Source organism: Ascaphus truei, chromosome 3 (genome assembly GCF_040206685.1).
Source record: "Ascaphus truei isolate aAscTru1 chromosome 3, aAscTru1.hap1, whole genome shotgun sequence".
Classification (NCBI taxonomy): domain Eukaryota; kingdom Metazoa; phylum Chordata; class Amphibia; order Anura; family Ascaphidae; genus Ascaphus; species Ascaphus truei.
In genome coordinates, this window is record NC_134485.1 from 192,902,075 (window position 1) to 192,925,193 (window position 23,119).

Genomic DNA, 23,119 nt, shown 5'->3' on the forward strand with positions numbered 1-23,119 from the left:
TGGAAGGAGGGAGGGAGAGAGACACTGGGAAGGAGGGAGGGATTGAGACACTGGGAAGGAGGGAGAGAGAGAGACACTGGGAAGGAGGGAGGGAGAGAGAGACACTCGGGAAGGAGGGAGAGAGAGACACTGGGAAGGAGGGAGGGATTGAGACACTGGGAAGGAGGGAGAGAGAGAGACACTGGGAAGGAGGGAGGGAGAGAGACACTGGGAAGGAGGGAGAGATTGAGACACTGGGAAGGAGGGAGGGATTGAGACACTGGGAAGGAGGGAGGAGAGAGACACTGGAAAGGAGGGAGAGATAGAGACACTGGGAAGGAGGGAGAGATAGAGACACTGGGAAGGAGGGAGGGATAGAGACACTGGGAAGGAGGGAGAGAGAGACACTGGGAAGGAGGGAGAGATAGAGACACTGGGAAGGAGGAGATAGAGACACTGGGAAGGAGGGAGGGATAGAGACACTGGGAAGGAGGGAGAGAGAGACACTGGGAAGGAGGGAGGGATTGAGACACTGGGAAGGAGGGAGGGATAGAGACACTGGGAAGGAGGGAGGGATTGAGACACTGGGAAGGAGGAGGGAGAGACACTGGGAAGGAGGGAGGGATTGAGACACTGGGAAGGAGGGAGGGATAGAGACACTGGGAAGGAGGGAGAGAGAGAGAGACACTGGGAAGGAGGGAGAGAGAGAGTGACACTGGGAAGGAGGGAGAGAGAGAGTGACACTGGGAAGGAGGGAGATAGAGAGACACTGGGAAGGAGGGAGAAACACTGGGAAGGAGGGAGAGAGAGAGAGAGACACTGGGAAGGAGGGAGAGAGAGAGACACTGGGAAGGAGGGAGGGATTGAGACACTGGGAAGGAGGGAGGGATTGAGACACTGGGAAGGAGGGAGGGATAGAGACACTGGGAAGGAGGGAGGGAGAGAGACACTGGGAAGGAGGGAGGGATAGAGACACTGGGAAGGAGGGAGAGAGAGAGACACTGGGAAGGAGGGAGAGAGAGAGTGACAGTGGGAAGGAGGGAGAGAGAGAGTGACACTGGGAAGGAGGGAGATAGAGAGACACTGGGAAGGAGGGAGAAACACTGGGAAGGAGGGAGAGAGAGAGAGAGACACTGGGAAGGAGGGAGAGAGAGAGACACTGGGAAGGAGGGAGAGAGAGAGAGAGACACTGGGAAGGAGGGAGAGAGAGTGACACTGGGAAGGAGGGAGAGAGAGAGACACTGGGAAGGAGGGAGAGAGACACTGGGAAGGAGGGAGAGAGAGAGACTGGGAAGGAGGGAGAGAGAGAGACACTGGGAAGGACGGAGAGAGGGAGAGACACTGGGAAGGAGGGAGAGAGAGACACTGGGAAGGAGGGAGAGAGAGACACTGGGAAGGAGGGAGAGATAGAGACACTGGGAAGGAGGGAGGGATAGAGACACTGGGAAGGAGGGAGAGAGAGACACTGGGAAGGAGGGAGGGATTGAGACACTGGGAAGGAGGGAGGGATAGAGACACTGGGAAGGAGGGAGGGATAGAGACACTGGGAAGGAGGGAGGGATAGAGACACTGGGAAGGAGGGAGGGATAGAGACACTGGGAAGGAGGGAGAGAGAGAGACACTGGGAAGGAGGGAGAGAGAGAGACACTGGGAAGGAGGGAGAGATAGAGACACTGGGAAGGAGGGAGGGATAGAGACACTGGGAAGGAGGGAGGGAGAGACACTGGGAAGGAGGGAGGGATTGAGACACTGGGAAGGAGGGAGGGATAGAGACACTGGGAAGGAGGGAGGGATTGAGACACTGGGAAGGAGGGAGAGATAGAGACACTGGGAAGGAGGGAGAGATAGAGACACTGGGAAGGAGGGAGGGATAGAGACACTGGGAAGGAGGGAGAGAGAGAGACACTGGGAAGGAGGGAGGGATTGAGACACTGCGAAGGAGGGAGAGATAGAGACACTGGGAAGGAGGGAGGGATTGAGACACTGCGAAGGAGGGAGAGAGAGAGTGACACTGGGAAGGAGGGAGAGAGAGAGACACTGGGAAGGAGGGAGAGATTGAGACACTGGGAAGGATGGAGGGATTGAGACACTGCGAAGGAGGGAGAGATAGAGACACTGGGAAGGAGGGAGGGATAGAGACACTGGGAAGGAGGGAGAGAGAGACACTGGGAAGGAGGGAGGGATAGAGACACTGGGAAGGAGGGAGAGAGAGACACTGGGAAGGAGGGAGGGATTGAGACACTGGGAAGGAGGGAGGGATTGAGACACTGGGAAGGAGGGAGGGAGAGACACTGGGAAGGAGGGAGGGATTGAGACACTGGGAAGGAGGGAGGGATAGAGACACTGGGAAGGAGGGAGAGAGAGACACTGGGAAGGAGGGAGGGATTGAGACACTGGGAAGGAGGGAGGGATTGAGACACTGGGAAGGAGGGAGGGATAGAGACACTGGGAAGGAGGGAGGGAGAGAGACACTGGGAAGGAGGGAGGGATAGAGACACTGGGAAGGAGGGAGAGAGAGAGACACTGGGAAGGAGGGAGGGATTGAGACACTGGGAAGGAGGGAGGGAGAGACACTGGGAAGGAGGGAGATAGAGAGACACTGGGAAGGAGGGAGAGAGAGAGTGACACTGGGAAGGAGGGAGAGAGAGAGTGACACTGGGAAGGAGGGAGATAGAGAGACACTGGGAAGGAGGGAGAGAGAGAGTGACACTGGGAAGGAGGGAGAGAGAGAGTGACACTGGGAAGGAGGGAGATAGAGAGACACTGGGAAGGAGGGAGAAACACTGGGAAGGAGGGAGAGAGAGATAGAGACACTGGGAAGGAGGGAGAGAGAGAGACACTGGGAAGGAGGGAGAGAGAGAGACTGGGAAGGAGGGAGAGAGAGAGACACTGGGAAGGACGGAGAGAGGGAGAGACACTGGGAAGGAGGGAGAGAGAGACACTGGGAAGGAGGGAGAGAGAGACACTGGGAAGGAGGGAGAGATAGAGACACTGGGAAGGAGGGAGGGATAGAGACACTGGGAAGGAGGGAGGGATAGAGACACTGGGAAGGAGGGAGGGATAGAGACACTGGGAAGGAGGGAGGGATAGAGACACTGGGAAGGAGGGAGGGAGAGACACTGGGAAGGAGGGAGAGATAGAGACACTGGGAAGGAGGGAGAGAGAGAGACTGGGAAGGAGGGAGGGATAGAGACACTGGGAAGGAGGGAGGGATTGAGACACTGGGAAGGAGGGAGGGATTGAGACACTGGGAAGGAGGGAGGGAGAGACACTGGGAAGGAGGGAGAGAGAGAGTGACACTGGGAATGAGGGAGGGATTGAGACACTGGGAAGGAGGGAGGGAGAGACACTGGGAAGGAGGGAGGGATTGAGACACTGGGAAGGAGGGAGGGATAGAGACACTGGGAAGGAGGGAGGGATTGAGACACTGGGAAGGAGGGAGGGAGAGACACTGGGAAGGAGGGAGAGAGAGAGTGACACTGGGAAGGAGGGAGGGATTGAGACACTGGGAAGGAGGGAGGGATAGAGACACTGGGAAGGAGGGAGAGAGAGAGTGACACTGGGAAGGAGGGAGGGATAGAGACACTGGGAAGGAGGGAGGGATTGAGACACTGGGAAGGAGGGAGGGATAGAGACACTGGGAAGGAGGGAGGGATAGAGACACTGGGAAGGAGGGAGAGATTGAGACACTGGGAAGGAGGGAGGGATTGAGACACTGGGAAGGAGGGAGGGATAGAGACACTGGGAAGGAGGGAGGGAGAGAGACACTGGGAAGGAGGGAGATAGAGAGACACTGGGAAGGAGGGAGAGAGAGAGTGACACTGGGAAGGAGGGAGAGAGAGAGTGACACTGGGAAGGAGGGAGAGAGAGACACTGGGAAGGAGGGAGAAACACTGGGAAGGAGGGAGAGAGAGAGAGAGACACTGGGAAGGAGGGAGAGAGACACTGGGAAGGAGGGAGAAACACTGGGAAGGAGGGAGAGAGAGAGAGACACTGGGAAGGAGGGAGAGAGACACTGGGAAGGAGGGAGGGAGAGACACTGGGAAGGAGGGAAAGAGTGACACAGGGGGTTATATGTATTTGGGGGTTATATATATTTGGGGGGTTATATGTATGTGGGGATGGGGGTTAAATGTATTTGGGGGGTGTTTTTTTAATATGTATTTGGGCGGGGATTTTTTTTTCTTTTATTCGTGTTTGGGGCTGGGGATTGTGTGTGTCAGGGGAGGGACTGAGTGAGAGTGGGTTAATTGATGGAGTGGGTGAGAGGAGAGAGGGGGTGAGTGAGGGAGTGAAACTGAGGGGAGAGAAAAACATGGGAAAAGAGGGGGGGGAATAGAGGGGGCCCATGAGGTGTGAAATGGAAGGGGGCTCGCAAGACTGCCAACATGGGCGGATGGGGGGACGGGGCCCCGGTCATAACGCTAGTCCTGGGCCCCCGGGAAATCTGTCTGTGGCCCTGCACAAGTCAGAGGGGTGGCAGGAAAAAATCACCTGTTTGAGAATTCGCTTGCTCTGCTTATGCCAATGAATGTGCTTGTTATAACCTGCAGACAACAAGTGGGTATAAGAAGAAAAGGAGACTAACCTTCTGTCTCCTTCCAGCGCTGCCCAGCGGAGAACCAGGAGCTGCTGTCTGCTAAACTGCAGATAGCTAAGGAGCTGCTGTCTACACTGAGAGATGTTAGACTGTTGCAGACACCCCAGAGACTGCCTGAAGTTCAGTGAGGGCGGCAGAACTCTTGAACTTTGCACACTGATTACCAAGCACCAGTGGATCCTGTAGGAGCAGTGCACCAGTAGAGCCAGTGCAATACATACTACCTGAACTGTGAGTGCATGTCTTTCTAGACTTGTTAGAGAGATTAGAGCCTGTGATAGCTACGGTTCACCCACCTGTGGGTTCTTACTGGGGATTTTAACAATTAGCATTATTGATGTTCATTTTATGGGTTATTGCTGAATGTGATATTGTAACATACTGTATGGGTTATTTTCTACGGATCCTTGCTTGCCTTATGATGTAACTTTAAAACTAGTTATAATCCTAGTTTTTCATATATTTAAAGAACGGTGTTCAAGAGCGTATGGACTGTTTAATGATTGTGTTAAACTCCTAGACAACCAAATGAATGAGCTTCGACCAGCACCGGTGCATCTTCCAGCACCGGTATGGTGTTTTATGGCTTAGTACAGCTTAGCAAATATGCACATCATGCATTTGCTGAGACTTCTTACTGGGTCCTCTCCATTCTTCTTCTGGAATAGCAGAAACCTATTCCTTACAGGTCTCTGCTTTCCTATTTTATTCTGAAGCGCAAAAAAAAAATAGGCTTATGTCATTCTCAAATAACTGAAACTTCACTGGACCACAGGAGAATGTTTAACATTGCAGTATAATCTGCAGACACAACGTTATTACACCCAGTGACAAATAAAAGACACAATTGACAAATGCCATTGTTCTTGTATTTTTAATCCCTATTTTTCAACCATATTCCAAAACGTAATAAATATATTGGGAAAGGAATAAACATGTCATTAGTGTTATTGTTCAAATTATAACTGAATGAAATTACTACCTACCAGACGTCTTGTGAATAAGTCAATAATGAAACTGCAAATACAAAAAAAATGAGGCTATAAGAACATGTAACATTATTACACTTTGACGTTTAAACGTGATTGCAGGAGTGAGACATTCAGTGAAAGTTTGCCATTGTTGCTGTATTCCAGTGTTTATCCCTAATACTTTTACTCTGCAACTTCTTTCTTAGGAGGACCTCTAGTGTTCTTAATTTTGCTGTCGGTGCAATCTGCAAATCATTAAACTTCAGCAAAAGATTTACTAATGTTACTAATTAATCATGTCATGTGAAACATCTTACCCTTTGAAAAGGTAATGGGCCATATTTACTAATCAGATTCTGCCATAAATCAGTGGGTTGTAAGGCTACGCTTATAGTGCCGGCGACGTCGCGTCAAAACAAATGCAATGTCGCCGTTGTCGGCGCATATAGTGCACGCGACAGCGACACCAAGCTACCAAAAATCTGGTAGTCGCTGTTATTTGATTTTTTCCCGCGATGGTCTCCCCTTGTGGCCAATCAGAGAGCTTCTCCGTCCCTCTGCCTTCCCCCTTTCTGACGTCACTGGCCTTGTAGCCAGCGACGTCACCTAAACTTGCATTACAACTATCGCAATGGCGACGGGTGACGTAATCGGTCGCGTCGCCGGCAGTATAAGCGCAGCCTAAGGTGTCGGCCAGCAGAAGACTACAGGTGGTCCTCGCTATAGACAGCTGCATTCATTCTGAACCCCTTCAGTCTACATTTGCATCACCACAGAGGCGCACAGCCTTTGGCGCAGCAGAAGGGCAGCCAAAGGGTGTGAGCCGTTTGCTGACGTTTGTTGGTGTTAAAATTGCTGTATTTCAATCTGAAACTTTCCAGCCCTTTTATCCCCTGCACCCAATTTTTTCAACTCTAACTTTTCATGAAATGTCTGTGAATTGACTGTATAACTGTAAGGAATCCACTCCTGGCTTTTACTATAGCCTTGCAGACATCTGCAGTTGCAAGCTTCCTCTGGCAATCAATGGCACATGTGCTGTCTCTCATTGCAGCTTCTGCTCTGTGCCCTATCATTGGAGGAATGCTCACACACCCTCCTCCTGTGATTGGATCTCCGCCCTTTATACCCTGGGCATTGGCACTGAAACAGTGCCGAGCATAATTCCTACCCTGGACGTTACAGTCTCTGCCACAAGCCGCTCTGGCTTGTATCCTGGTGTACTAACTTCTCTAGTTCTTATCCCTAGTTCCTAGTTCCTGAGGCCGCCTGCTAGTTCCATGCGGGGGCCCGTTCCTGAGTTCTCTGCTGAAGCGTTGTTTCCTGTGGCCGCCTGCTAGTTCCATGCTGGGGCCCGTTCCTGACTTCTCTGCTGAAGCGTTGTTTTCTGAGGCCGCCTGCTAGTCCCATGCGGGGGCCCGTTCCTGACTTCTGTGCTGAAGCGTTGGTTTCCCGACACTGCCCTGCGGTGTACTTCGGCCAGCCTGCTGTCTCCTCCTGCTGAGACTGGCGTCATGGGCCGAGGCCGCTCCTCATGAAGAGGCCACTCCCGCGCTCACGCTCCTAAGCTGAAGCGGGGAACTCCTTACTACCTGTTGCCGAACTCCTGCTTGAATAACGATGATGCTGCCTTCTCCAATCCTGACCCTGCTACGTACGACTACGAACTGCGCACTCTGGATCAGTCTGCGCGGACTAAGGTCGGTGATTATATAACCCCACCTCAGCCCCGCGGTCCGGTCCCGGTTTGTGGCGAGCACAATCGTAACAGTATGCTCGGCCCCACAAAACCGGACCGCGCCGTGGCGGGGGTTGGTAAAATTTTTACTGTACCTATGTCCCAGGCTGCGGACCAGTCCCTGTTTGGAAGACCATACCTGTTTGAGAGACTGCCTCCGCCTGAGAGTGAGTTCTTATATAAAGGTTTAACCCCTCTGGAAAGACTGATTCGTAAAGAACTCCTTACTAGATCTCAGCAATTTAAAGAGGAAAGAAAGACTCAACAGGCCCTGTCCTCCCAGATGCACCTTGCTATTTCCACCCCAGATTGAAAGACTCTAGATCAGATTCTAGATGCCGCCCGTGTGTTATACCAAGATTTTGACCTAATCTTAAGTGAGCGGGACCCTCTTCTCGCTGCCTACGCACTTTCTAATCACAATTTCTATGCTGCCAGTCCTGTTACTAAACCTGTGGGGTTACCACCCTCTCCTAAGAAAGGCCAAACCATCTCCCTATCACTCCCCGCTAAGGAAGAAGCTGCCACGGTCCCTAGTCCTGAGTTAACCTCCCTGGGTTCTGTCCCCGAGGTTATTCCTGTCTTAACCCCTGCTAGTCAGGCCTATGAGTCCCCCACTGTAAATCCCTGCATCCCCCAGGTCAGTGTGTCTTCCCTAGCACCAGAAAATGAATCCTGTTTGCCCTCTCGTTCTAAACCAGAATTTCTAAGCTCTGTTCCCGAGGTTATTTCTGTTTTAACCCCTGCTAGTCTGCTATTTGAGGTCCCCATTGTTAACCCTTGTATCCCGCAGACTAAGCTGAGGTCTCTAGGGCAAGAAGCTGAAAACCCTATGTCCCCACTCTCGGAGACTAGCGTATCTTCTCCTGATTCTCAGGTACAGCCTAACTTAACCCTTGAGGTTTTTCCTATGTTAACCCCTGCAGGTCAGCCCTGTGAACCTCCCTTGGTAAATCCCTGTAGTCCGCCAGTCAAGGGCACCTCCTTAGTTTCAGAGGATGAACCCCTTATGTCCCCTGACTCAGCTAAAATTCTCGGGGCTATGCCCCCTGAACTTTCGGCAATAATACTGGCTCCAGTTAAAAGTATTCTGGAACCGTTTGTTTCCCTAAGCCTGTTAGCAGAATCCCCACTCCTAGGTATGTCGCTTACCCCGTCTGCCACTCAGAGAGCTGAAATCCCTGCTTCTGAGCATAGACCGCTTTCCGTGGAATCTGTTTTCGTTTCTGATGTCCCAGACACTTTTTCCCAAATACCCACTTCAGAGACCAGCACAGTTGTGGTTGCCCCCCTTGTACTGTCTGTGTTCTCCTCTTCTCAAATCCTAGGGTTAAAAGCGAACAGTACATATTATGCCCTTTTCCAAGTGACCCCTTCTGAGATCAGCGTATCTGCTGTGACTCCCTTAGTACAATTACAGTTAGGGCCCTCCTTTTTGAAGGATCAGGTTTTCAAATTTCAAACTCCCTTTTCCCCTGATTTTGTGAACCTGCAGTCCCTTCTCACTGTAGTTAAAGGTTATCCAGCAGCCGCTACTACCAGCTCTCTCGCATTGCTTGGGATTACAAGCCTGGTTCGTATCAAGACTACTGCTCCAATATCTTGCAGTGAACCCGCCCGCCCAATACCCTCGCTAACCACCGCCCTGAATTCCTTGGGAGCTACAGACTCTCGTAACTTCTTACATGCTGATTCCACCAAAGCCATTGTCTGCACCGAATTCCCCAATGTCATTTTTGTCCGACAATCAGTGTCCTGTGTTCCATATTCTTGGACTATTACTATGCACCGGACACCTGGCTGCTGCCCTTCTGATGTCCCTATTCTGGAGTTCCCTGGTCCCATTGCCCGTGTACCAAAAACCGCAGTGCCACCACTGTTCTTTGCGGCACTCGCCAATGTACACCTGGATTTTGGACCTAAATCTCGCCTGAGACACTTCAGGAACAACTCAATGTCTCCCAGACCTATGAATGGTCCTGCCCACCCAGGCTTCTCACCCAGTGGTGGGAGCACTGTAAGGAATCCCAACAAACCGTGGGATTTCAACACCACCTTTCGCCTAAGGAGGTTTAGAAACAACTCCATGTCCCCCAAATCTGTGATGGACCTTGTTCGTCCGGAGGTCTCACCTAAAGGGGGGGGTACTGTAAGGAATCCACTCCTGGCTTTTACTATAGCCTTGCAGACATCTGCAGTTGCAAGCTTCCTCTGGCAATCAATGGCACATGTGCTGTCTCTCATTGCAGCTTCTGCTCTGTGCCCTATCATTGGAGGAATGCTCACACACCCTCCTCCTGTGATTGGATCTCCGCCCTTTATACCCTGGGCGTTGGCACTGAAACAGTGCCGAGCATAATTCCTACCCTGGACGTTACAGTCTCTGCCACAAGCCGCTCTGGCTTGTATCCTGGTGTACTAACTTCTCTAGTTCTTATCCCTAGTTCCTAGTTCCTGTGGCCGCCTGCTAGTTCCATGCGGGGGCCCGTTCCTGACTTCTCTGCTGAAGCGTTGTTTTCTGAGGCCGCCTGCTAGTCCCATGCGGGGGCCCGTTCCTGACTTCTGTGCTGAAGCGTTGGTTTCCCGACACTGCCCTGCGGTGTACTTCGGCCAGCCTGCTGTCTCCTCCTGCTGAGACCGGCGTCATGGGCCGAGACCGCTCCTCACGAAGAGGCCACTCCCGCGCTCACGCTCCTAAGCTGAAGCGGGGAACTCCTGACTACCTGTTGCCGAACTCCTGCTTGAATAACGATGATGCTGCCTTCTCCAATCCTGACCCTGCTACGTACGACTCCGAACTGCGCACTCCGGATCAGTCTGCGCGGAATAAGGTCGGTGATTATATAACCCCACCTCAGCCCCGCGGTCCGGTGGGGGTTTGTGGCGAGCACAATCGTAACAATAACCCTGTTCATTTAGTGTAACCACATATTTGTTATAACTCTGTGCCCAGGACATACTTGAAAACGAGAGGTAACTCTCAATGTACTACTTCCTGGCAAAACATTTAATAAATAAATATCCAAAGCCAGATAAATGCATTAAGCTGAATGCATTATCTGACATCGGAACGGATTATCCAACGCGGATTAACATGAGATCCGTTATCTGACAGCGGTTTGCGGTCGGATTCTGGTGGATAACCGAGGACCGTCTGCAATTAGTTAGTAAATCTAGGCCACAGTTTCTTTTAGCCCTGATGAGGTACAGCAGTGGTTCCCATCGCCAGGCCAGGTTTTAAGAATATCCTCACATGAGCATATGCGGTTGTCAAAGTTACTGAGCCATGGATGAAACCCCCTGTGCTCATGTGAAGATATCTTTGAAACCTGGGCTGTTAGGGGTCTCTTAAGGACTGGAGTTGGGAACCACTCGCATACTTGAATACAAACTGTTTCAGTATGAAAAACACTGATGTAAAGGTACTCTGTTCAGTGCCACTTTGTAAACAATGCTACATTATTTTGCTCAGTTCACTAAGCGCCATATGTATTGTGTATTCAGTTATATGTATTATTGTCTTTAACACTGTTAAGGCTTTGGGGCATGCCAAATTCAGAAAGCAATACAAATATGTCACAGCCAGAAAGGCCTGTAATGTATACTACATGAATATATGTACCCCCTTTATTAAAAATGTCCAAGACTTTTATCTGACAAATGTGTTATTTTTTTATACTGTCCTACCACCTAATTACAGGTCAGTGATTTAAGAGATCTCCCTCATTTCATTTTGAAGTCTATCTGATCGGAGCTTTCACATGTTGGCCATTAGGTACAGGAGCAACATCACCGCTCTTAAAATGCTGACTGGGATTCGGACCACACCCACACATTTTAAGATTTATGTGGTTGAATCCTGATATCTCCTTGTTCCAAGTGCACCAAAAGTTAGACATGGGGAAGGGATTTTCTCCTGACGAATTCAAGGGTGTGTGGGTAAAGAGAGAGCTGTAGATAATTTAGGTTGTAAGTAGAGATGGGCGAGTTTGGATCTGCAGTGGATCGGCTGGTTCCTTTTGGTCCGTGGATTTCAGCGGTTAAACCTCAAAAAAGGGCCATTCGCATTATTACCAAAACACGCCGTATTCCGCAGCCCGTGAATAGATTTGCTGAATCCGTAGATTGGATTCTACAAATCCGTCCATGGGTTGTATCCTGTAACAGGGGATTTATCCCTGTTCTGGAAATGTGCCTTTAATCCAGCAGTGTGGTGGTTAACTGCTGGTAGTCAATTAACCAACACCACCTGGCTGATTAGGTTTGTTAGAAAAGCCTGCCTTTGAGACAGGAAGTGAGATTTCCTGAGTCTCACAAATTGTGGGACTGACCATAGGAACATATGTCTTGAGCCTGCCAGAAGAAACAGCACGCTGCCTGCAAGACACAGGGAAAAGCACCTCTAAACCTGAATGCTGATACAGCCTGAGGAAAAGGCAGCAACACAGGAACAGAGAAGACTTTCCCTCCAACTACAAGAAACAGATAAGACTTTCCTTTAGAGGCATACCCCGCATTAACGTACGCAATGGGACCGGAGCATGTATGTAAAGCGAAAATGTACTTAAAGTGAAGCACTACCTTTTTTCCACTTATTGATGCATATACTGTACTGCAATCGTCATATACGTGCATAACTGATGTAAATAACACATGTGTAACAGGCTCTATAGTCTCCCCGCTTGGGCACAGCTTCAGTACAGGTAGGGAGCCGGTATTGCTGTTCAGGACGTGCTAACAGGCACATGCGTGAACTGCCGTTTGCCTATTGGGCGACATGTACTTACTCGCGAGTGTACTTAAAGTGAGTGTCCTTAAAGCGGGGTATGCCTGTATAAGACTTTTTGTATATCTGCACATATGAAGATATATGTTTGGGCTGGGAGACATGCTAATCTAAAGGGAGTTGTGGACTGCATAGGTTTCACTAGAAATACTCCCAAGGGTGAACAGAAGCTTTATTTGACCCCTTATTTGCATATGTTTGGATGATTTTCTTATGTTAAAGAAACAGGCGCAATAAAAGCCTTATTTAATTTCACCTTAAAAAAGTCTCCATTGCATACCTCTGCGCACGTCCTCCTACATATCCATTGGCGGTTTTTTTTTTTTTTTTTTTTTTTAAATCCGTGCAGATTGAAACCGCTCAAATCCGTTGGCGGATTTTACACCACAAAACGGATTTGCGGGTAACATCAGCGAAAATCCGGGAAACGGATTTGGGTGGATTTGCCCATCTCTAGTTGTAAATTTCTCCTCATCTACTGTAGCAGTATATCTTATGTTGCATTAGGGTTGCCACATATATGTTTTTTTTTATAATACGGGACGGGACGCCGAAATCCAATATGAAAGTGTGACATCATAAATGTACTTAAAGTGAAGCACTACCTTTTTTCCACTTATTGATGCATATACTGTACTGCAATCGTCATATACGTGCATAACTGATGTAAATAACACATGTGTAACAGGCTCTATAGTCTCCCCGCTTGGGCACAGCTTCAGTACAGGTAGGGAGCCGGTATTGCTGTTCAGGACGTGCTAACAGGCACATGCGTGAACTGCCGTTTGCCTATTGGGCGACATGTACTTACTCGCGAGTGTACTTAAAGTGAGTGTCCTTAAAGCGGGGTATGCCTGTATAAGACTTTTTGTATATCTGCACATATGAAGATATATGTTTGGGCTGGGAGACATGCTAATCTAAAGGGAGTTGTGGACTGCATAGGTTTCACTAGAAATACTCCCAAGGGTGAACAGAAGCTTTATTTGACCCCTTATTTGCATATGTTTGGATGATTTTCTTATGTTAAAGAAACAGGCGCAATAAAAGCCTTATTTAATTTCACCTTAAAAAAGTCTCCATTGCATACCTCTGCGCACGTCCTCCTACATATCCATTGGCGGTTTTTTTTTTTTTTTTTTTTTTTTAAATCCGTGCAGATTGAAACCGCTCAAATCCGTTGGCGGATTTTACACCACAAAACGGATTTGCGGGTAACATCAGCGAAAATCCGGGAAACGGATTTGGGTGGATTTGCCCATCTCTAGTTGTAAATTTCTCCTCATCTACTGTAGCAGTATATCTTATGTTGCATTAGGGTTGCCACATATATGTTTTTTTTTATAATACGGGACGGGACGCCGAAATCCAATATGAAAGTGTGACATCATAAAGAGTGATGTATGATTTGCAATGCTTTGAGCTGAATGATATCTCCTGTTTGATCGCTATAGTCTTTGTTTTTTACTGTATCATCTCTGCTCTTGGCAGGCGGGGTAAGACGCGCACTGAACTAATGAGTAGCGTCTGGAGAAAAAGTAACGCCTATAGAGGTGGGCGATATGATGAGATGACCAGGCAGTGTCCTACAGTAACTTTATTATTTTAATAGTTTACTAAGGCAACATCTATCGGAAAAGGTAACTATTACACTCAAGTACAGTAGAAATCTATTATGCTTTTAGGACTGATTTCATGACAGTAATTTTAAGTTCAGGCATTTCATGTCAAGGAACTAAAATACAGGACAATTACACGTCCCAACAGGCCTTTACAAGACAATCCTATATATACAGGACATCTGGCAACCCTATGTTGCAGGGTATTTGGTAATTGTATAGTCTTCACAGTTTACACCCCCATTGTACTGTGTTATTGGAAATGTTGGCATGTTAGTTTATTTTTATAACCCCAATGAATGTTCGTCGTTGGCACTACACATTGAAATAGTACAGCACTATTTACTTATTTATTAAATGTTTTACCAGGAAGTAATACATTGTGAGTTACCTCTCATCTATGGTACAAGCTGTTTTAACAGTTACTATTAGACAAATATACAGCATAAAGGAATTGTTAACCCTTTTGCCTTGGCCAGCCCCACTGGCAGATTACAGATCCTATACCTTGTTTATTATTTTGTAGGGGAACTTTTAAACCCCAAAGGAATGCCTGGATTGAAGGGGAAAAAAAAAAGTGTTTCATTTGTCGGCACATGACACAAAAACTAAAAGCAGTGTGTGTCGCAAAATGTTTTATTTTAGGGGTGGGGGGGGGGGGGGGAATTGAGGGTGTCATTTAAATTGTGTTCAATTGCAACATTAAGCAGCACCGAAAACATAATGGTGTTCCTGTATATCTAATTCTCCTACAGCTGCCTGACACAGAGCCCTAGCAAAGATCCTTCTGAAGTCTATTAACTAGAAGGGCGTGTGCTCCTTGCAAATACATCATATTACATTGCATAACAGCAGCAAAATACTGGGCAAATCACCAAATTGCTGCGTATTTAGCATTTTGATAGTTAACCATAGAGCATAATGCTTTTCAGGCCTCTCTACTAGCTTTGGTCTACTTACAGATCTATTATATACAGTAATTATAATTAATTCCGCAATGTACACAGCACCTAATAGTATAGCCATCACATCTGTTTTGGGGGTAAATTATATATACTCTAAAGCGTCTTTTAAGGACTTTTTTTTTAACGTAAATCCCCATAGAATTCAATTGGGATTTTAGCCCGAGCTATAAAGCATTAACCCCTTAGGTGTAATTTTCTTATCCCTCTCCCCCTTCAATACTCACTCAATACTTTTCATGTCCTCACAAAAATCTCACACTCGCTATTTGCAGCAGTCATTTTCTCTCTGGTGTGTACTGTAATACATCTGCTGTTCCTGTTTGTGACTGAAGTTTCATTGGTGGGACAGCTCAGAGAACAGCTTCCTGCTAATAGCTCTTAACCCGACTCCTCCCTCCCTTTTAAACCTGAAGTACGTTTCATATTCACTGGAAACTGCTGAATCAGTATTGCAGCATGCGTAATGCACAGTCTATTTGCAGGGAGTGCAAACAGCAGTCTCATTGGAAGAGTAGTACCTCTGGAACAATACCCAATTTCCATACCTCTGTACAACTAGAATAATCTACCGGAGACTCTCACAGCCGCCACCAGTCTAAATTGTTTAAAAACTAAAGCTGTCTCACATTTTTATCTGATCTGTAACTGTTACACACGCCTATAATATATATTATTTCTAACTGTGCATGCAATGTCTTGTATATAATGTATGTAGCCATGGTAGGTTTTGGCTATTCTACTTCCCCCCTGTTATGTAAGCCCTGATAGATGCAGGCTATAACAGACTGTCATCTTGGGTTTTCCCCTCCTTCAGCCGCCTCGCTGAGTGGCGGGGTGTGGAGGTGGAACTAGGTCTGTACAGCCAATCATGGTGCAGACCTAGTGCCCTCCCCCTTCTGTGTCTTAGGAAGGAAACATGTCAAGTTAGTTAGTCCAGGTTCACCCTTCAGGGGGTAGAGACCTATGCCTCCAGCCCCATTGGGCTGGGTAAGAGTTGAGGCACCTGGCCGGGCCTCCAGCCTACCAGTATGGCCTAGGGCCATCCTAAGACCTAGATCCTGCTAGTAACATCATGCATCTGCTGTAACAAGAACTGCAGTGGCTGTCTCAATAAAGGATCCCATTTTATATACCCCTGCCTGAATCTACAGTCTATTGGGTAGGGGTATGTTCAGAGGACTGTCACAGAAGGTACTATCTCCAGAACTCTGGAGCCTACTGTGACTGGAGCACCATGAGAAGAACTACTGCCTGCTAAAGGCTGTCCTGTTTCCCCACAACATCGCAGAAGCTCAGCCTCTCCTGAACCAAACAGGTATCTAGCACCACACAGACCTGTAACCAGAACAAATCTCCCAGAGGAGGTGGTGGGGGGAGAAACAGCGCTCGCATGCAGCAACAGGGCAGGCTTTTAGGGCAGTGCAGCACTCCATTCGAGCAAAGGAAGGGGGGACCCTCTCTCTGAGGCTTCACCGGTTGAGAGGAGGGTGCTTAGACCCTTGCCAGACAAAGTAAGGGGCCGGGCTCCTGAGGCTTCACCAGGGACCCTGGCCACCCATGCGAGTTAAGGAAGGGGGGAGCCTCTCCATGATGCGACACCATGGAGGAGGCTAACCTAGACCCTTGCAAAAGCCAACAAGTAGCATCACTAGCAAAGATAGTTAAAGACACACAAGAAGCAGTGTAAAACACTTACAATAGACACATTTTGGCACTTACAGGATTTACTCGGATTGCTGGGCGATACAGAAGCCAGGTCTGCCACAAATCCGTGGCTACGAAGTCTTTGAATCACCACCTGCTTGTATTTCCAGGCAGCCTCCGTTCGCCGAGACTGCCCACAAGCACCCCGGAAACTCTACGACGGCCAAACACTTATGGATTTCCACCGACCTTTGTCCCCCAATACTCCAAAGTCCAAACGAGCTTATCCTCCTACCAGCAAATGAAAACTGATTTCCAGCAGGGGGCATGTTTCTCATGGTGAAAGTGTCTCTGACCTGGCCCTCTATGTCCAGCAAAGTGGTACTACAGTCCCACATGTAAAATCACTGCTTTCAAACATAATAAAGTTTACATGATTTTGGGACATACAAACATAGGCAATCCCAGTGCCTTGCAGTGATCCTGATGAAAGGGACAGCAGGACTTGCCTTACCCTGTATTTTCACCGTCCTGCTGCCTGTTGCATCACATTCACTTGCAAGCTCCTATATCCCAGATAGACCGAGGAACTAAAGTGTTCCTATTTTTATGTGCCCAGTGTTGAAGGGTTTGAATGCCCAAGTTCCTGCTACCTACTACTTAAAGATACTACTGTGCCATTGATGTATCCAGACAGAGTAAAATTAAATGTTTTGCTGGCATCTGCTTTTTGTGGGCTTCTTTTTAATGGCACTACTTACTTAAGATGAGGATTTATCACTCATATTTACACACCCATGGCAGGCAAAATGATTTAACTCAATGGCCACCTGTGCGGCCATAAACCCTCAAGAGACACACATTACATAGAGGCACTTCTTAATTGTTTATTTATTTACTAGCTGAGAGACCCGGCGTTGCCCGGGATGTAAATGCGTAATAGGTAGTATTATTTATAAATCGTGGAACAATAGGTGAGTATTTGTTGTAAAGGTTGGATAATAATGTTGAAAAGAAAGATGGAATAAAATGTAATACGATGTTGTTTAAAAATGGTTTATTGTAAACACACCACAGTACAATGTATATTTTGGTGACATAACAGATGTAAAAATGTGAGGTGTGTGTCCTGCTACGGTGTGAGGCGGCAGGTGGCGCGTGGGTTGTGAGTGCTGTCTGTGAGTGGGGGTCCTGCTAGGGTGTGAGGCGGCAGGTGGCACGTGGGTTGTGAGTGCTGTCTGTGAGTGGGGGTCCTGCTAGGGTGTGAGGCGGCAGGTGGCGCGTGGGTTGTGAGTGCTGTCTGTGAGTGGGGGTCCTGCTAGGGTGTGAGGTGGCAGGTGGCGCGTGGGTTGTGAGTGCTGTCTGTGAGTGGGGGTCCTGCTAGGGTGTGAGGCGGCGGGTGGCACATGGGTTGTGAGTGCTGTCTGTGAGTGGGGTCCTGCTAGGGTGTGAGGCGGCAGGTGTCGCGTGGGTTGTGAGTGCTCTCTGTGAGTGGGGGTCCTGCTAGGGTGTGAGGCGGTGGGTCAGTGATGTCGGTGCGTAGGGGCGGGAGGCAGCAGGTGTGTGTGGCGGCAGGTATGTGTCGAGTGTGGCGGGAGTCTGTTGAGTGCATGCAGCGGCTGTGAGGCGGTGGGTGAAAGGCAGAGGCGGGCAGAGTAAGGGCGGGTGAAAGGCAGAGGCAGGTGGGCGCGAAAGCAGAGGCGGGGAGGCAGGAAGGCGGGCAGGAAGGCGAAGATTGGTGGGAAGGGGGGGAAGGGTGTGGAAGGGGGGAAGGGTGTTGGAGAGGGGACATGGGTGGGAGGAGGGGAGGAGGGGGGAGGGAAAGGGGAGGGAAAGGGGAGGAGGGGGAGGGGGAGGAGAGGGGGAGGGAAAGGGGAGGGGAAGGGGAGGGGGAGGGAAAGGGGAGGGAAAGGGGAGGAGGGGGAGGGAAAGGGGAGGAGGGGGAGGGAAAGGGGAGGAGGGGGGAGGGGGAGGAGGGGGGAGGGGGGAGGGAAAGGGGAGGGGGGGAGGGGAGGAGGGGGAGGGAAAGGGGAGGGGAGGAGGGGGAGGGAAAGGGGAGGGGAGGGGGGAGGGAAAGGGGAGGGGGGAGGGAAAGGGGAGGGGGGAGGGAAAGGGGAGGGGGGAGGGAAAGGGGAGGGGAGGGGGGGAGGGGATGGGGGAGGGGAGGGGGGAGGGGATGGGGGAGGGGAGGGGGGAGGGGATGGGGGAGGGGAGGGGGGAGGGGGAAAGAGGGGGGAGGGGGGAGGAGGGGGGAGGGAAAGGGGAGGAGGGAGGAGGGAAAGGGGAGGAGGGAGGAGGGAAAGGGGAGGAGGGGGGAGGAAAAGGGGAGGAGGGAGGAGGGGGGAGGGAAAGGGGAGGAGGGGGGAGGGAAAGGGGAGGAGGGAGGAGGGGGGAGGGAAAGGGGAGGAGGGAGGAGGGGGGAGGGAAAGGGGAGGAGGGGGGAGGGAAAGGGGAGGAGGGGGGAGGGAAAGGGGAGGAGGGGGGAGGGAAAGGGGAGGAGGGGGGAGGGAAAGGGGAGGAGGGAGGAGGGGGGAGGGAAAGGGGAGGAGGGAGGAGGGGGGAGGGAAAGGGGAGGAGGGGGGAGGGAAAGGGGAGGAGGGGGGAGGAAAAGGGGAGGAGGGGGAGGGAAAGGGGAGGAGGGGGGAGGGAAAGGGGAGGAGGGGGGAGGAGGGGGGAGGGAAAGGGGAGGAGGGGGGAGGAGGGGGGAGGGAAAGGGGAGGAGGGGGGAGGGAAAGGGGAGGAGGGGGGAGGGAAAGGGGAGGAGGGGGGAGGGAAAGGGGAGGAGGGGGGAGGGAAAGGGGAGGAGGGGGGAGGGAAAGGGGAGGAGGGGGGAGGGAAAGGGGAGGAGGGGGGAGGGAAAGGGGAGGAGGGGGGAGGGAAAGGGGAGGAGGGGGGAGGGAAAGGGGAGGAGGGGGAGGGAAAGGGGAGGAGGGGGAGGGAAAGGGGAGGAGGGGGAGGGAAAGGGGAGGAGGGGGGAGGGAAAGGGGAGGAGGGGGGAGGGAAAGGGGAGGAGGGGGAGGGAAAGGGGAGGAGGGGGAGGGGGGAGGGAAAGGGGAGGAGGGGGAGGGGGGAGGGAAAGGGGAGGAGGGGGGAGGGGGAGGGAAAGGGGAGGAGGGGGAGGGGGGAGGGAAAGGGGAGGAGGGGGGAGGGGGGAGGGAAAGGGGAGGAGGGGGGAGGGGGGAGGGAAAGGGGAGGAGGGGGGAGGGGGGAGGGAAAGGGGAGGAGGGGGGAGGGAAAGGGGAGGAGGGGGGAGGGGGGAGGGAAAGGGGAGGAGGGGGGAGGGGGGAGGGAAAGGGGAGGAGGGGGAGGGGGGGAGGGAAAGGGGAGAAGGGGGAGGGGGGAGGGAAAGGGGAGAAGGGGGAGGGGGGAGGGAAAGGGGAGGAGGGGGGAGGGAAAGGGGAGGAGGGGGAGGGAAAGGGGAGGAGGGGGGAGGGAAAGGGGAGGGAAAGGGGAGGAGGGGAGGGAAAGGGGAGGAGGGGGAGGGGAGAAAGGGGAGCGGGGAGGGGAGAAAGGGGAGCGGGGAGGGGAGAAAGGGGAGCGGGGAGGGGAGAAAGGGGAGCGGGGGGGGAGAAAGGGGAGCGGGGGGGGAGAAAGGGGAGCGGGGGGGGAGAAAGGGGAGCGGGGGGGAGAAAGGGGAGAGGGGAGAAAGGGGAGCGAGGGGGGGGGGAAAAGGGGAGCGAGGGGGGGGGAGAAAGGGGAGCGAGGGGGGGGGGTGAAAGGGGAGCGAGGGGGGGGGAGAAAGGGGAGCGAGGGGGGGGGGAGAAAGGGGAGCGAGGGGGGGGGGAGAAAGGGGAGCGAGGGGGGGGGGGAGAAAGGGGAGCGAGGGGGGGGGGAGAAAGGGGAGCGAGGGGGGGGAGAAAGGGGAGCAAGGGGGGGGAGAAAGGGGATCGAGGGGGGGGAGAAAGGGGAGCGAGGGGGGGAGAAAGGGGAGCGAGGGGGGAGAAAGGGGAGCGAGGGGGGGAGAAAGGGGAGCGAGGGGGGGGGGAGAAAGGGGAGCGAGGGGGGGGGAGAAAGGGGAGCGAGGGGGGGGGAGAAAGGGGAGCGAGGGGGGGGGAGCGAGGGGGGGGAGAAAGGGGAGCGAGGGGGGGGGAGAAAGGGGAGCGAGGGGGGGAGAAAGGGGAGCGAGGGGGGGAGAAAGGGGAGCAAGGGAGGGAGAAAGGTGAGCGAGGGGGGGGAGAAAGGGGAGCGAGGGGGGGGAGAAAGGGGAGCGAGGGGGGGGAGAAAGGGGCGCGAGGGGGGGGAGAAAGGGGAGCGAGGGGGGGGAGAAAGGGGAGCGAGGGGGGGGAGAAAGGGGAGCGAGGGGGGGAGAAAGGGGAGCGAGGGGGGGAGAAAGGGGAGCGAGGGGGGGAGAAAGGGGAGCGAGGGGGGGGGGAGAAAGGGGAGCGAGGGGGGGGGAGAAAGGGGAGCGAGGGGGGGGGAGAAAGGGGAGCGAGGGGGGGGGAGCGAGGGGGGGGAGAAAGGGGAGCGAGGGGGGGGGAGAAAGGGGAGCGAGGGGGGGGAGAAAGGGGAGCGAGGGGGGGAGAAAGGGGAGCGAGGGGGGGAGAAAGGGGAGCGAGGGGGGGAGAAAGGGGAGCAAGGGAGGGAGAAAGGTGAGCGAGGGGGGGGAGAAAGGGGAGCGAGGGGGGGGAGAAAGGGGAGCGAGGGGGGGGAGAAAGGGGCGCGAGGGGGGGGAGAAAGGGGAGCGAGGGGGGGGAGAAAGGGGAGCGAGGGGGGGGGAGAAAGGGGAGCGAGGGAGGGAGAAAGGTGAGCGAGGGGGGGGAGAAAGGGGAGCGAGGGGGGGGAGAAAGGGGAGCGAGGGGGGGGAGAAAGGGGAGCGAGGGGGGGGGGAGTGGAAAGGAGGGGAGGGGGACGGGGGAAAAGGAGGGGAGGGGGACGGGGGAAAAGGAGGGGGGGGACAGTGGACAGGAGGGGGGGACAGTGGCCGGGGGGAGGGGGGGGCAGTGGGCGGGTGGGGGGGGGACAGTGGAAAGGACAGTGGACAGGAGGGGATGGGAGGGGGGGAGAGTGGACAGGAGGGGGGAGAGTGGACAGGAGGGGGGAGAGTGGACAGGAGGGGGGGGAGAGTGGACAGGGGGGGGCAGGTGAAAGGACAGTGGACAGGAGGGGATGGGAGGGGGGAGAGTGGACAGGAGGGGGGGAGAGTGGACAGAAGGGGGGGGAGAGTGGACAGGGGGGGAGAGTGGACAGGAGGGGGGTGACAGTGGACAGGAGGGGGGGGTGACAGTGGACAGGAGGGGGGGTGACAGTGGACAGGAGGGGGGGTGACAGTGGACAGGAGGGGGGGCAGTGGACAGGAGGGGGGCAGTGGACAGGAGGGGGGGCAGTGGACAGGAGGGGGGGCAGTGGACAGGAGGGGGGGGGCAGTGGACAGGAGGGGGGTTGGTTTGCTTTAAATTGACGGGTCCCTCCTCTCCACTACCCCTGTACCTTTCTCCGCTCCTGACCCCCCATTCCCCATGTGTAGCTCCGGTCCCTACTCTACAGTGTCTGAGACACAGTGTAACACACACACGCACACAGACACACACACAGTGTCCCACACACACACTGTCACGCTGTGACACACACTCACACTCACTCACTCACACACTCACCTCTCCTTCTGGCCGCCGCCATGTTAGTTAGTCCGCGAGGGAGGAAGGGGTCCTCTTAGGTGCCGTGTGGCAGCGGTAGGCTGCCCTGGCCAATGCCTGTCCCCGCGCCAGGGAGGAGAGCGGGAGGGAGGTGAGCGGGAGGGAGGTGAGGGGAGCGGGAGGTGAGGGGAGCGGGAGGTGAGGGGAGCGGGAGGTGAGGGGAGGTGAGGGGAGGGAGCGGGAGGTGAGTGGAGGCAGCGGCAGGCTGCCCTGCCCACTGCCTGTCCCCGCGCCGGGGAGGTGAGTGGAGCGGGAGGTGAGTAGAGGGAGCGGGAGGTGAGTGGTGGCAGCGGCAGGCTGCCCTGCCCTCTGCCTGTCCCCGCGCCGGGGAGGTGAGTGGAGCGGGAGGTGAGTAGAGGGAGCGGGAGGTGAGTGGAGGGAGCGGGAGGTGAGTAGAGTGAGCAGGAGGTGAGTGGAGGCAGCGGCAGGCTGCCCTGCCCACTGCCTGTCCCCGCGCCGGGGAGGGAGTTGAGCAGGAGGGAGGTGAGTGGAGAGGGAGGTGAGTGGAGCGGGAGGTGGAGGGAGGTGAGTGGAGAGGAAGGTGAGTGTGATGGGGGGGGGAGAGGACAGAGAGAGGTGTGTGTGTGTGTGTGTGTGTGTGTGTGTGTGTGTGTGTGTGTGTGTGTGTGTGTGTGTGTGTGTGTGTGTGTGTGTGTGTGTGTGTGTGTGTGTGTGTGTGTGTGTCCTTTGGCCCGTCACTCCGCCTCAGGCCAATGAGAGGTGTGCGGGGGTGGGCGGGCCAAGGGACCAATGAGATTGCCGCTAGGGACGCAGACATACAGTGCTTTCAGAAATATATAGTAGATAACATATTTTACCAGGAAGTAATACATTGAGAGTTACCTCTCGTTTTCAAGTATGTCCTGGGCACAGAGTTAAGACAAATAATACATGGTTACAAATAGTTACATAAATGAACAGGGTATACATTATATACAAGACATTGCATGCACAGTTAAAGAAAATATATATTATGGGCGTATGAAACAGTTACAGACCAGATTAAAATATGAGACAGCCTTAGATTTGAAAGAATTTAAACTGGTGGTGGATGTGAGTCTCTGGTAGGTTGTTCCAGTTTTGGGGTGCACGGTAAGAGGAGGAACGTCCGGATACTTTGTTGAGCCTTGGGACCATGAACAGTTAGGGGTGAGGAGCTTGTTCAGCTTGCCCATAAAGAATTT

The 23,119-nt window shown here is 52.9% G+C and overlaps 1 protein-coding gene across 5 annotated transcripts in view; it reads right to left on the bottom strand.

The window, feature by feature from the left end:
- Nucleotides 1-16,524, bottom strand: part of LOC142489312 (N-acyl-aromatic-L-amino acid amidohydrolase (carboxylate-forming)-like) — an 83,644-nt gene extending 67,120 nt beyond the window's left edge. Inside the window, exons 1-2 of one of the 5 annotated variants that reach the window (XM_075589841.1) lie at nucleotides 16,378-16,511; nucleotides 5,566-5,596 (exon numbers count right to left, since the gene is read on the bottom strand). Coding sequence is in view for 1 of the 5 variants with exons in the window: in XM_075589839.1 (XP_075445954.1) it covers nucleotides 14,883-14,896 (14 nt within the window). In the remaining 4 variants the exon portion in view is untranslated. Of the gene's footprint in view, nucleotides 1-4,567; nucleotides 4,664-5,565; nucleotides 5,597-14,882; nucleotides 15,031-16,377 lie in introns of those variants that run through there. The other 4 variants (XM_075589840.1, XM_075589843.1, XM_075589839.1 and 1 more) reach the window with 4 other exon arrangements.
- Nucleotides 16,525-23,119: the final 6,595 nt, after the last annotated feature.